Source organism: Ascaphus truei, unplaced genomic scaffold (assembly GCF_040206685.1).
Source record: "Ascaphus truei isolate aAscTru1 unplaced genomic scaffold, aAscTru1.hap1 HAP1_SCAFFOLD_380, whole genome shotgun sequence".
In the NCBI taxonomy this organism is placed as follows: domain Eukaryota; kingdom Metazoa; phylum Chordata; class Amphibia; order Anura; family Ascaphidae; genus Ascaphus; species Ascaphus truei.
The window spans coordinates 138414-152259 of NW_027456710.1; the positions used below are offsets into that span (position 1 = coordinate 138414).

The window sequence follows — 13846 nt, forward strand, 5'->3', positions numbered from 1 at the left end:
GATGAGATTGTTACACTGTATCACTGTATATTATTACTATAAGATGTGGTTGTTACACTATATATATATATATATATATATATATATATATATATATATATATATATATATATATATATATATATATATATATATATATATATTACATGAGATTGTTACACTGTACCACTGTATATTACTATTAGATGTGAATGTTACACTGTATATATATGTGTATATATATTATTAGATGCATTTCTTTCCCTCTTCACAAGTTTGTAAAACAGGCGGCTCCGGGACATGGGGGGGGGGGGGGGGGGGGTTGAAGTATCCCGGTGCAGACCCCATTACTGGTCCCCCTCCTATTGTGTGACTGCCTGTAACACCCGCCCCCTCCCAGTACTGCGGGGGTCCGGGTTCCGGGGGCGGGGTGGGCAAGGTGTGAGAGGATATGGGGAGGATCCCCCCCCCCCCCTTCATGGGCGTCACATTTGGTTTGTTCCAATTTCCAAGAGAAGATTCCGAGGGAGAGAGACAGAGGGAGAGGAGAGAGAGACACACACACAGAGACAGAGACAGAGACAGAGAGAGAGGGAGAGGAGAGAGAAAGAAGAGGTAAACACAGAGAGCGAGAGAGAGGAGAGAAGGGGGGAGAGACACACAGAGAGACGGGGAGAGGAGAGAGGACATAGAGGAGGAGAGAGAGACACAGAGACAAGAGGAGAGAGACAGAGTGAGGAGAGAGAGAGAGGACAGAGAGTGGGGAGAGGAGAGAGTGGGGGGGGAGAGCGACAAGAGAGGAGTGGGGGGGGGGAGAGACAGTGGCAGAGTGAGTGGAGAGGCAAGAGACAGAGGGAAGAGAGGAGTGAGGCAAGAGACAGAGGGAAGAGGCACCAGAGTGAAGCAGAGAGGCAAGAGAGTGGGGGGAGAGAGACTGGAAGAGTAGGAGAGAGTGAGGGGAGAGAGTGAGGGGTGAGTGAGGAGAGTAGGCTGCAGTCAAAGAGAATGCAATAAACTGAAGATAAGAGAGACTCCAAGACAGACAGAAGAGTTTAAAGTCAACAAAAGGGAGAGTGCAGGAGGGGGCTGAGAGAGAGTGTGTGCAGTAGGGAGCTTAGAGAGAGAGAGTACAGGAGGGAGCTTAGAGAGAGTTCAGGAAGAGAGTGCAGGAGGGAGCAGTAGAAAGTTCTCCAATCAGACAGGAACAGAGAGAGCGGGAGGCAGTATTGAGTAGAAGAGAAGAACTGAAGCAGTGAAGAGACAGCGGGCAAATGTGACTGTGAGAGAGACAGCCCTGGACCTGTGAGAGAGACATCTGTGGACCTGTGAGAGACAACCCTGCACTGAGGGGTCTCTGTGAGACAGCCCTGCTCCTGGTACCTGTGAGACAGTCCTGCACTGAAGTCTCTGTGAGAGGCAGCTCAGACATTTTGGAGACTGTTGGGCTCGCCTGACTTGGTGGTTCTTAGAGGCTCTCTGGTGCGGGGCCCGGGCTTGGAAAGAAGAACCGGAGCCGGGGGGCATGAGGCTACTGGGGTGCGCCCCCATAGCACTGCTACTGCTCTGTCTGCGAGGTAAGGAGCTGCACCCACTTACTGCACCCAGTGTCTCTAGCACTGCCACCCCCGATAATGCACCCAGTGTCTCTAGAACTGCACCCCCTGATAATGCACCCAGTGTCTCTAGAACTGCACCCCCTGATAATGCATCCAGTGTCTCTAGGACTGCACCCCCTGATAATGCACCCAGTGTCTCTAGAACTGCACCCCACGATAATGCACCCAGAGTCTCTAGGAATGCAGCCCCCGCACCCTGATAATGCACCCAGTGTCTCTAGGACTGCATCCCTTCCCATATGCACCCAGTGTTTCTAGGACTGAACCCCCCTTACTGCACCTAGTGTCTATGGAACTGCACCCCCCGCTGATGCACCCAGTGTCTTTCGGAATGCACCCCTCCACATTGGCGCGCCCAGTGTCTCTAGGACTGCACCCTTGCTAATGTACATGTTATTTCGACCCTCCATCTGATGCTTGGGGTCATTTGAATTCAGTATGACTTGTGACCTATACATTAACTCCTTCAGTGCCATGGGTTCCTACGTCCCATTGTTATGCTCCACCTTGCGGGAATTGAAAAAGGCTCGCACGTCTTGGCTCCCAACTGGCATCTTCTTATGGCAGCTCCCGAGACCTGGTTGCCTTTGATCCTTGCTACTAGAATTAAATTGGCTGTGTTGTAGTGGGAAGTGCTAAGACCAAGACCCTAAACTTGTACATCCTGGGGGGTGGGGGGAGGAAGGGGATAATTTCAACAAGGTGCAGGCTGGAAGCATTAAGTGCTAGCACAAGGGGTCTTGCTCTGAGTGCTGGGGGATCGGGGGCCGCACTTCATGTGAAGTGTGGTTGATTTGTGGAATAGCATCTCGGAACTGGTCAATGGGGTGTGCTTGGGCTAGACACAAGGCTGTCCTAAATATGACAGCCAAGGATTTTAAATAAGGTCTGGGGGTTTACAACTGGTAGAAGAATAGGCAGACTAGTTGGGCCAATTTGGTCTTCTCTGCCATTCAATTCTATGTTTTACTGTGATAACGTGTAGGGGACAATAGGTGAGAAGTCCAAATATTGGTCCATTGTCTTTCATTTCTTCATTTGTGGCCTTAAGTGTGCAGGTGATCTCGGGCTGTGGGACAGGGATGTGGTTCACACCCCAAAAGACAGAGGATATAAACGTGTTGTAAGAACGTAGAGATGAGTTCTTGGGTGTAGAGCGGTGGTGGCCAACTCCAGCCCTCAAGGGCCACCAACAGATCTTTGACTGAAGCACTGATTAAGCCACCTGTGCTGAAGCAGGGATATCTGGAAAACCGAACCTGTGTGGTGGCCCTTGAGGACTGGAGTTGCTCACCCCTGGTGTAGAGGGAGTGGTGAAACCATCTAAAAACACTGCCACTTCTAGAGGCCACGTCCCCAGAAGGCCCTGTAGCTAGAGTGGAGTTTTCAGAGTCCTCCGGAGATGGGCAGTCTAAGTGATAATAGAGTTCATATTCACTGAATGGGGAGGTGCGGGCTTATGTATTGGTTGAATTAACCCCCTCAGTGCCAGGGGGTCGTAAAGAGGGTAACATTTGCCAGGGATAGTAATAATGGAACTTTTTTTTGTATGTGGGGGGGACACTGTGTTTTATTTATCTATAGGTATCTACAACCTACTGCATTACTAAGCCCTTCCGCAGAGTAATTACTGTGCATTCTCACAGTAGATGCTAAATTGCACTAGCTGTTTTAATCTTTGTCAGCAGTGAAACCTTTTTTTAATTGACTAACGAAGTCCTTAGCAGTATGGTTCAGGGGCTTTCAATTGTATCCCAAGGGAACCTTGGCAAGACCATGGGTTGGGAATTACCAACCAATATTCCATTCATATGTAAACGAAGCACATTCCCATCGGCTAATTGGTTGTTCCTGAGATCTGGTGTGCCTGGGATGTTCTGAGGGGTGAGATTCATGGACACCGTTTTCTTCCCAGCTTTTCTTAACCACAAAAATCTTTTTTTTTTTTTTTTTGAGACCTTTTTAAGTTTTAAAAACATGTGCAATTAAAATATATGGAGAGCCCTCCGTTTAGCTCAGCATAGGCATTCAGAGTACTAATAAATAGTGTGACTGTGATTTACAGGAGAGCACAATCCATTTCAATCCTTGTAGTGTATTTGCAGACCCTCTGGTGTCCAACTCCAGTCCTCAATGGCCACAAATAGGTCGGGATATCCCTGCTTCAGCACAGGTGGCTAAGTCATTCTCACTAAGGTTACTGATTGAGCCACCTGTGCTGAAGCAGGGATATCCCTCATACCTGATCCTAGTCAACGCACGTACCAGGTCTTGAGCCTCCGCGTCGAGGTGACCTTCGCGATACAACCGCACGATGTTGGTGGCCGTTGTGTATTGCATCTGAGCATGTCCACCTGTTCCGCGTGATCCCGCCAATCGTCGAACGTCTCTTCGCCCAGTGATGTGGGTTGTACTCCTGAGAAGGTTTTTGGGCGCCGGTGCTGGTGACGGTGAGCTGACTGTGTGAGGGCCTCTACTAGTTGCGGTAGCGTCACTCCTAAGCTGAAAGTTCCCGGAGGCAGGTGGCTATAAACTGGGCTCTGATTGGGAGTTGGGGTAGGGTTACTCTGATACCGGCTGACGGCAGGGAATCACACTTGAGGTGAAAGCGACCCTGGGTACAGGTAGGTCTGTTCGAACTGGGGTACTTGCGGCCATCCAGCCCCCAGGACTGTAGGGGGAGGTTGACCCTTCAGCGTGAGAAAGGAACTAGGCGGAAAGCCCCGAGATGGCCGGTCTATCCTGATAGGAAACCTCGGAGGTGAGTCTTGGAGTGAAGGTCCCTACGGAGGTTGGTAACTCAGGGTATATCAGTGGGTGCCCTGTGGGCAGGGCCTCGGATGGGTTTAGGGCCTGTGGGTCCGTGTCCAAGCATATCTCATGTTTCGTGGCCAATAGTATGGCACTAGAGCGGAAACCCACGTCAAGTTTGCGGCCTAAGATCCCGGCATTGGCCAGACCCGGGAAGTTTTGTGCGTGGTCACGGACAGCAGTTATTGAAGTAATTATGGATACTCCTCCCACCGCGTCCACATGGCGCAGGGACACGCGGTATTCTAGGGCCAAGTTGCCGGGTGGGTGTGAACATGGCGGACTGAAGGGTTTCACAAATTTAGACTGTTGAGTAGGGCACCCCAGGTCTGATATCTCAGCAGCGCCTTCATTGTAGCGCGCTTTCCCCACCCCCCGAGAGATGTGTGGCTACAGTGTGTGTATATGGTGAAATACCTGTGGTGCAGAGGAGATCTGGGTCTCTGCTACTGGGAACCTGGGGTATACCTGAGTCGATGTTCAGTCGGTATCGCCTCCACCTGTACAGGATTCTATGATATAGAATAACCCCGCTACAGGACCCGCATACAATAAAACACACACTTATGAAAGATAACAGTTTTACTGAACATAAATAACCTAGGACGTGTGTGTGTGTGTGTGTGTGTGTTTGTTTGTGTGTGTGTGTGTGTGTGTGTGTGTGTATATATATATGCCACGCACGGCCGTACCCTCCAATGCTCTGCTCCCCCAGCCAAGGTGTGTGACAGCGCTGCCCCACTAAAGTGTTTGAGTTGGTGCACTGATGCGTTGGGTACTTGCCGGGTGATGCCACACCTGGGCGTGCTGATGCCACGATGCTGGGATCCACGGATCCGTTGCTCATACTGTGAAGCCTCCGTCTCTATGTTGGGTGGGTCCCTCGTGGATTGTGCCACCGTAAACAATGTCTTTATTAATGTTGGGCGACCTGTGTCCTGGACCACAGGCCGTAGCCACCGTGCGGCATCTCCCTGTGTCCCTCACACTAATATTGCTAAGCAGGGCAGGGTCCCTATCTGAGGGGCAAGCCCCTATCGCAGCCACAAACTATGTGGGAGTCGGGGTCTAGCTGGGGCATAATAGGGGGTATCTGGCCTAGTGCAGATGTCACTGATATCTGCACATATAACTTACTCCTTCCTTGTCCCAGCTCCAACTGCCCCTCTCCTAACTGTCAGCTCACGCGTCAAGCGTCCCAACTCCAACTGCCACTCTCCTAACTGTCAGCTCACACGTCAAGCGTCCCAGCTCCAACTGCCACTCTCCTAACTGTCAGCTCACACGTCAAGCGTCCCAGCTCCAACTGCCACTCTCCTAACTGTCAGCTCACACGTCAAGCATCTCAGCTCCAACTGCCACTCGCCTAACTGTCAGCTCACACGTCAAGCGTCCCAGCTCCAACTGCCCCTCTCCTAACTGTCAGCTCACACGTCAAGCGTCCCAGCTCCAACTGCCCCTCTCCTAACTGTCAGCTCACACGTCAAGCGTCCCAGCTCCAACTGCCACTCTCCTAACTGTCAGCTCACACGTCAAGCGTCCCAGCTCCAACTGCCACTCTCCTAACTGTCAGCTCACACGTCAAGCCCACCCAAAGTACCAATCTCCCCTCAGGAGATTCTAGCAGCCCTATTGGCTGTACTGTGTCATGTGTTGTGCAGCCCCTGGGGCTGCTGGAAACTTTGCATGCGCGAACCTTTTCTGCGCATGCGAGCGCACAAACAAAATGGCGGCACCCTTACCGGCTACCCGCCTGCAGCGGAGGCGAGCAGAGCTAAAGGGAGGACCAGGATATATATATATATATATATATATATATATATATATATATATATATATATATATATATATATATATATATATATATATATATATATAATTATTTTTCTCACCGCCATGGCAAGTAATATAAAATATTGGGGGGCGCTCCTTCGATCGATCAGCCAACTAAATAAGAAACCCTGTGATGTACTGGAAATGTAATGAAGGGGGTCGCTGTAATTTATCCGCACACCCTGTACAGTTAGGGACGGCTCTGTGTAACGTTGGGATATGTTTAGACGCTTGTTAAGATTAAAACAGGCGGTGTAACTGATGCCAAACTGCCAGCGGATGTGTAAATGTAATGATTTATCAAGGGGTGTGAGATCCGAAACCTTTCCCTCGCTTCCAGACACACGCATGGCAGAGCACAGATCCCATTTGCACTCTCCTCAAAGATTTAGTGGGTACTCATTTCCTTTAACCCCTTTATTGCCATACAACGTCCATGCTTAATGTCCCAAGTGACGTGTAAGGGGCAAAGTGGGTTCGGAAACATCCACCTTTTTTATTATGATTATTTTCTTTGTTTTCACATTGGTTTATAATAACGTTTTTTTTTTTCATGTTTTTAAAATGTTCACATTTCTAGTATCTGTATTGGTCCTGAAGACATGCAGATTGTTTGTAGGGCTACCCAGAATCCCTAGCTGCAGTGGAAGCATGGTATGCTAAGACAGGGGTGCGCAAACTACTGGAGCTGTGCCCCCCCTGCTTGCTCCTCCGGTACTCGCGCCCCCCTTACCTCGTTTTCCAGTGTCAAATGATGCCACGGGGTCATGTGACGTCATGTCGTGATCGCGCAGCGTCAGTTGATGCCGCTTTCCCATGGTGACGCATCATACCACGCATCTGAATCCCGGAAAGTGAGTTACAGGGGCATCACGCGATCCCCTGGCATTTAATTTAAATGACTTGGGGAAGAGCGCGAGACCTCTGCAACCGCCGTGCCTCCCCAGGAAAATCTTGTTCCCCCCCTGTACTAAGAGATAATGGGGAAAGGCAGACCTGTCTGAGACGTGAGTGTGCTCACACGTGGTACTTTTTATTTTCTGCACACGTACCAGCCTCACACTGACACCCACACTGCAAAGCCAGTATACCCATCCTCACACTGACACCCACACTCCAAAGCCAGTATAACCATCCTCACACTGACACCCACACTGCAAAGCCAGTATACCCATCCTCACACTGACACCCACACTCCAAAGCCAGTATAACCATCCTCACACTGACACCCACACTACAAAGCCAGTATAACCAGCCTCACACTGACACCCACACTGCAAAGCCAGTATAACATCCTCACACTGACCCCCACACTGTAAAGCCAGTATACCCATCCTCACACTGACACCCACACTGTAAAGCCAGTATACCCATCCTCACACTGACACCCACACTGCAAAGCCAGTATAACATCCTCACACTGACACCCACACTGCAAAGCCAGTATAACATCCTCACACTGACACCCACACTGCAAAGCCAGTATACCCATCCTCACACTGACACCCACACTGCAAAGCCAGTATAACATCCTCACACCGACACCCACACTGCAAAGCCAGTATAACATTCTCACACTGACACCCACACTGCAAAGCCAGTATACCCATCCTCACACTGACACCCGCACTGCAAAGCCAGTATAACATCCTCACACTGACACCCACACTGCAAAGCCAGTATAACCACCCTCACACTGACACCCACACTGCAAAGCCAGTATAACATCCTCACACTGACACCCACACTGCAAAGCCAGTATAACATCCTCCCACTGACACCCACACTGCAAAGCCAGTATACCCATCCTCACACTGACACCCACACTGCAAAGCCAGTATAACATCCTCACACTGACACCCACACTGCAAAGCCAGCATAACCACCCTCACACTGACACCCACACTGCAAAGCCAGTATAACATCCTCACACTGACACCCACACTGCAAAGCCAGTATACCCATCCTCACACTGACACCCACACTGCAAAGCCAGTATACCCATCCTCACACTGACACCCACACTGCAAAGCCAGTATAACCATCCTCACACTGACACCCACACTGCACAGCCAGTATAACATCCTCACACTGACACCCACACTGCAAAGCTAGTATAACCACCCTCACACTGAGACCCACACTGCAAAGCCAGTATAACCACCCTCACACTGAGACCCACACTGCAAAGCCAGTGTAACCACCCTCACACTGACACCCACACTGCAAAGCCAGTATAACCACCCTCACACTGACACCCACACTGCAAAGCCAGTATAACCACCCTCACACTGACACCCACACTGCAAAGCCAGTATAACCAGCCTCACACTGACACCCACACTGCAAAGCCAGTGTAACCACCCTCACACTGAGACCCACACTGCAAAGCCAGTATAACATCCTCACACTGAGACCCACACTGCAAAGCTAGTATAACATCCTCACACTGACACCTACACTGCAAAGCCAGTATAACATCCTCACACTGACACCCACACTGCAAAGCCAGTATAACATTCTCACACTGATACCCACACTACAAAGCCAGTATAACCAGTCTCACACTGACACCCACACTGCAAAGCCAGTATAACATCCTCACACTGACACCCACACTGCAAAGCCAGTATAACCAGCCTCACACTGACACCCACACTGCAAAGCCAGTATAACCATCCTCACACTGACACCCACACTGCAAAGCCAGTATAACCATCCTCACACTGACACCCACACTGCAAAGCCAGTATAACATCCTCACACTGACACCCACACTGCAAAGCTAGTATAACCACCCTCACACTGAGACCCACACTGCAAAGCCAGTATAACCACCCTCACACTGAGACCCACACTGCAAAGCCAGTGTAACCACCCTCACACTGACACCCACACTGCAAAGCCAGTATAACCACCCTCACACTGACACCCACACTGCAAAGCCAGTATAACCACCCTCACACTGACACCCACACTGCAAAGCCAGTATAACCAGCCTCACACTGACACCCACACTGCAAAGCCAGTGTAACCACCCTCACACTGAGACCCACACTGCAAAGCCAGTATAACATCCTCACACTGAGACCCACACTGCAAAGCTAGTATAACATCCTCACACTGACACCTACACTGCAAAGCCAGTATAACATCCTCACACTGACACCCACACTGCAAAGCCAGTATAACATTCTCACACTGATACCCACACTACAAAGCCAGTATAACCAGTCTCACACTGACACCCACACTGCAAAGCCAGTATAACATCCTCACACTGACACCCACACTGCAAAGCCAGTATAACATCCTCACACTGACACCCACACTGCAAAGCCAGTATACCCATCCTCACACCCACACTGCAAAGCCAGTATAACCATCCTCACACTGACACCCACACTGCAAAGCCAGAATAACATCCTCACACTGACACCCACACTGCAAAGCCAGTATAACATCCTCACACTGACATCCACACTGCAAAGCCAGTATAACCATCCTCACACTGACACCCACACTGCAAAGCCAGTATAACCAGCCTCACACTGACACCCACACTGCAAAGCCAGTATAACCAGCCTCACACTGACCCCCACACTGCAAAGCCAGTATAACCAGCCTCACACTGACCCCCACACTTCAAAGCCAGTATAACATCCTCACACTGACACCCACACTGCAAAGCCAGTATAACATCCTCACACTGACACCCACACTGCAAAGCCAGTATAACACCCTCACACTGACACCCACACTGCAAAGCGAGTATAACCATCCTCACACTGACACCCACACTGCAAAGCCAGTATAACCAGCCTCACACTGACACCCACACTGCAAAGCCAGTATAACATCCTCACACTGACACCCACACTGCAAAGCAAAGCCAGTATAACATCCTCACACTGACACCCACACTGCAAAGCCAGTATAACCACCCTCACACTGACACCCACACTGCAAAGCCAGTATAACATCCTCACACTGACACCCACACTGCAAAGCCAGTATAACATCCTCCCACTGACACCCACACTGCAAAGCCAGTATACCCATCCTCACACTGACACCCACACTGCAAAGCCAGTATAACATCCTCACACTGACACCCACACTGCAAAGCCAGCATAACCACCCTCACACTGACACCCACACTGCAAAGCCAGTATAACATCCTCACACTGACACCCACACTGCAAAGCCAGTATACCCATCCTCACACTGACACCCACACTGCAAAGCCAGTATACCCATCCTCACACTGACACCCACACTGCAAAGCCAGTATAACCATCCTCACACTGACACCCACACTGCAAAGCCAGTATAACATCCTCACACTGACACCCACACTGCAAAGCTAGTATAACCACCCTCACACTGAGACCCACACTGCAAAGCCAGTATAACCACCCTCACACTGAGACCCACACTGCAAAGCCAGTGTAACCACCCTCACACTGACACCCACACTGCAAAGCCAGTATAACCACCCTCACACTGACACCCACACTGCAAAGCCAGTATAACCACCCTCACACTGACACCCACACTGCAAAGCCAGTATAACCAGCCTCACACTGACACCCACACTGCAAAGCCAGTGTAACCACCCTCACACTGAGACCCACACTGCAAAGCCAGTATAACATCCTCACACTGAGACCCACACTGCAAAGCTAGTATAACATCCTCACACTGACACCTACACTGCAAAGCCAGTATAACATCCTCACACTGACACCCACACTGCAAAGCCAGTATAACATTCTCACACTGATACCCACACTACAAAGCCAGTATAACCAGTCTCACACTGACACCCACACTGCAAAGCCAGTATAACATCCTCACACTGACACCCACACTGCAAAGCCAGTATAACATCCTCACACTGACACCCACACTGCAAAGCCAGTATACCCATCCTCACACCCACACTGCAAAGCCAGTATAACCATCCTCACACTGACACCCACACTGCAAAGCCAGAATAACATCCTCACACTGACACCCACACTGCAAAGCCAGTATAACATCCTCACACTGACATCCACACTGCAAAGCCAGTATAACCATCCTCACACTGACACCCACACTGCAAAGCCAGTATAACCAGCCTCACACTGACACCCACACTGCAAAGCCAGTATAACCAGCCTCACACTGACCCCCACACTGCAAAGCCAGTATAACCAGCCTCACACTGACCCCCACACTTCAAAGCCAGTATAACATCCTCACACTGACACCCACACTGCAAAGCCAGTATAACATCCTCACACTGACACCCACACTGCAAAGCCAGTATAACATCCTCACACTGACACCCACACTGCAAAGCCAGTATAACACCCTCACACTGACACCCACACTGCAAAGCGAGTATAACCATCCTCACACTGACACCCACACTGCAAAGCCAGTATAACCAGCCTCACACTGACACCCACACTGCAAAGCCAGTATAACATCCTCACACTGACACCCACACTGCAAAGCCAGTATACCCATCCTCACACTGACACCCACACTGCAAAGCCAGTATAACCAGCCTCACACTGACACCCACACTGCAAAGCCAGTATAACCAGCCTCACATTGACACCCACACTGCAAAGCCAGTGTAACCACCCTCACACTGACACCCACACTGCAAAGCCAGTATAACCAGTCTCACACTGACACCCACACTGCAAAGCCAGTATAACCAGTCTCACACTGACACCCACACTGCAAAGCCAGTATAACCACCCTCACACTGACACTCACACTGCAAAGCCAGTATACCCAGCCTCACACTGAGACCCACACTGCAAAGCCAGTATAACCACCCTCACACTGACCCCAACACTGCAAAGCCAGTATAACATCCTCACACTGACACCCACACTGCAAAGCCAGTGTAACCATCCTCACACCCACACTGCAAAGCCAGTATACCCACCCTTACACTGACCCCCACACTGCAAAGCCAGTATAACATCCTCACACTGACACCCACACTGCAACAAAGCCAGTATAACATCCTCACACTGACACCCACACTGCAAAGCCAGTGTAACCAGCCTCACACTGACACCCACACTGCAACAAAGCCAGTATAACATCCTCACACTGGCACCCACACTGCAAAGCCAGTATAACATCCTCACACTGACACCCACACTGCAAAGCCAGTATAACCAGCCTCACACTGACACCCACACTGCAAAGCCAGCATAACCACCCTCACACTGACACCCACACTGCAAAGCCAGTATAACATCCTCACACTGACACCCACACTGCAAAGCCAGTATAACCAGCCTCACACTGACACCCACACTGCAAAGCCAGTATAACCACCCTCACACTGACACCCAAAAGGTTGAAGCAGCTGTCTGTGAGATATATGCATTGGCGTTTTAGTGTTTGTTACGTAGCTCGCGCCGTGTCCTGCACTATGGACAAAGCCTATGGCTGCGTCCATAGAGAGTGCAGCTGTGCGGAGGCGCGCGGAGGCTGAGGGAAAGCGGGTGCTTTCCCTGGCCATAGGACTCGGATCGTGGGGGGCGTTCCCAGTGACGTCACGGAGCTGGTTCGCCCTCATTGGGCGAACCGCTCACGTGACCGGCCTATCATGCGAGAAATCAGTTTGAACTGATTTCTCACGCATTGCGTGTCCCCTCCTACCTCCGCACGCGCCTGCACGCGTATGGACGCGATCACTGGCTTGAGGCAGTCTGTTCGCACAGTGTGTGCGCGGTCGTCCATACCATGGACACCGCCTAAGAGATAATGGGAAATGACAGGGTTGCAGACCAGTCACATGTGAATGTGCTCACACGGAGTATTTATTTGTAGGCTGTGATGATGCTTTTATGGGGACTTACATTAGGGATCTTCATAGTTGTTTTCCAAATCTCACGTTTCGTCTCCATAGATGAGAAGAAACCTATTGGATTCTAAAGCTCTCTGCATTATAATTGAATACCCCTAAAACCTATCACAACCTACAAGTATTTAAGGTTTGAGACGTGCTTCCTGTTTCTTCCTGCACACGTTGACATTACTACTGATAACCAAATTCATGGTTCCTATTGGTTGCCTGACACATCGGGCAGAGCAGATATACCGGTCAGAATTTGGGGCTTGTTTATAGGGGTCGCAAACAGTGACCCCCATAACGTAATATTGGCCTTTTCTTTCATTCATTAAAAAAAAAAAAATAATGAATTTAAATTGTTCAATGGGAAGTAACCAGGCAGATTGAAGGTGTATTTTATACAAATGATTGAATTTGGTGTAGACCAGTGTTTTTTCACCTGTTTTTGTTCTTCCCCGCGATGAGCCCCAACTTAATGACCAGAGCGCGTGTTATCAAGAGTGAAAGTCGATGTTCTTGCGCGACTGGTTAGAAACTGAAAATGAACTCGCACAGCCACTAAGCAACACGCCACTCGGAGGGAAGATAAAATTAGATTTGGGGAGGACAAAGATTCAGAGTGGCCAAGCACAGGCCCGAAAATAAAAAGAATTTCCCGCCCTGGGACGTTGAGGAGCGATGGGGGGAGGGCAGGAATGCAGGAATGGCTTGAGATGCGCTGCTGGGGAGCTAC

General features: G+C 50.1%; 1 protein-coding gene across 2 annotated transcripts in view; it reads left to right on the top strand.

Moving 5' to 3' along the window:
- The first annotated feature begins 769 nt into the window (after positions 1-769).
- The window catches only part of LRP4 (LDL receptor related protein 4), an 82132-nt gene continuing 69055 nt past the window's right edge, over positions 770-13846 (top strand). Inside the window, exon 1 of one of the 2 annotated variants that reach the window (XM_075583801.1) lies at positions 770-1553. In XM_075583801.1, the coding sequence (XP_075439916.1) occupies positions 1502-1553 (52 nt within the window). In that variant the 5' untranslated portion in view covers positions 770-1501. The remainder of the gene's footprint in view (positions 1554-13846) is intronic. The other variant, XM_075583800.1, reaches the window with a different exon arrangement.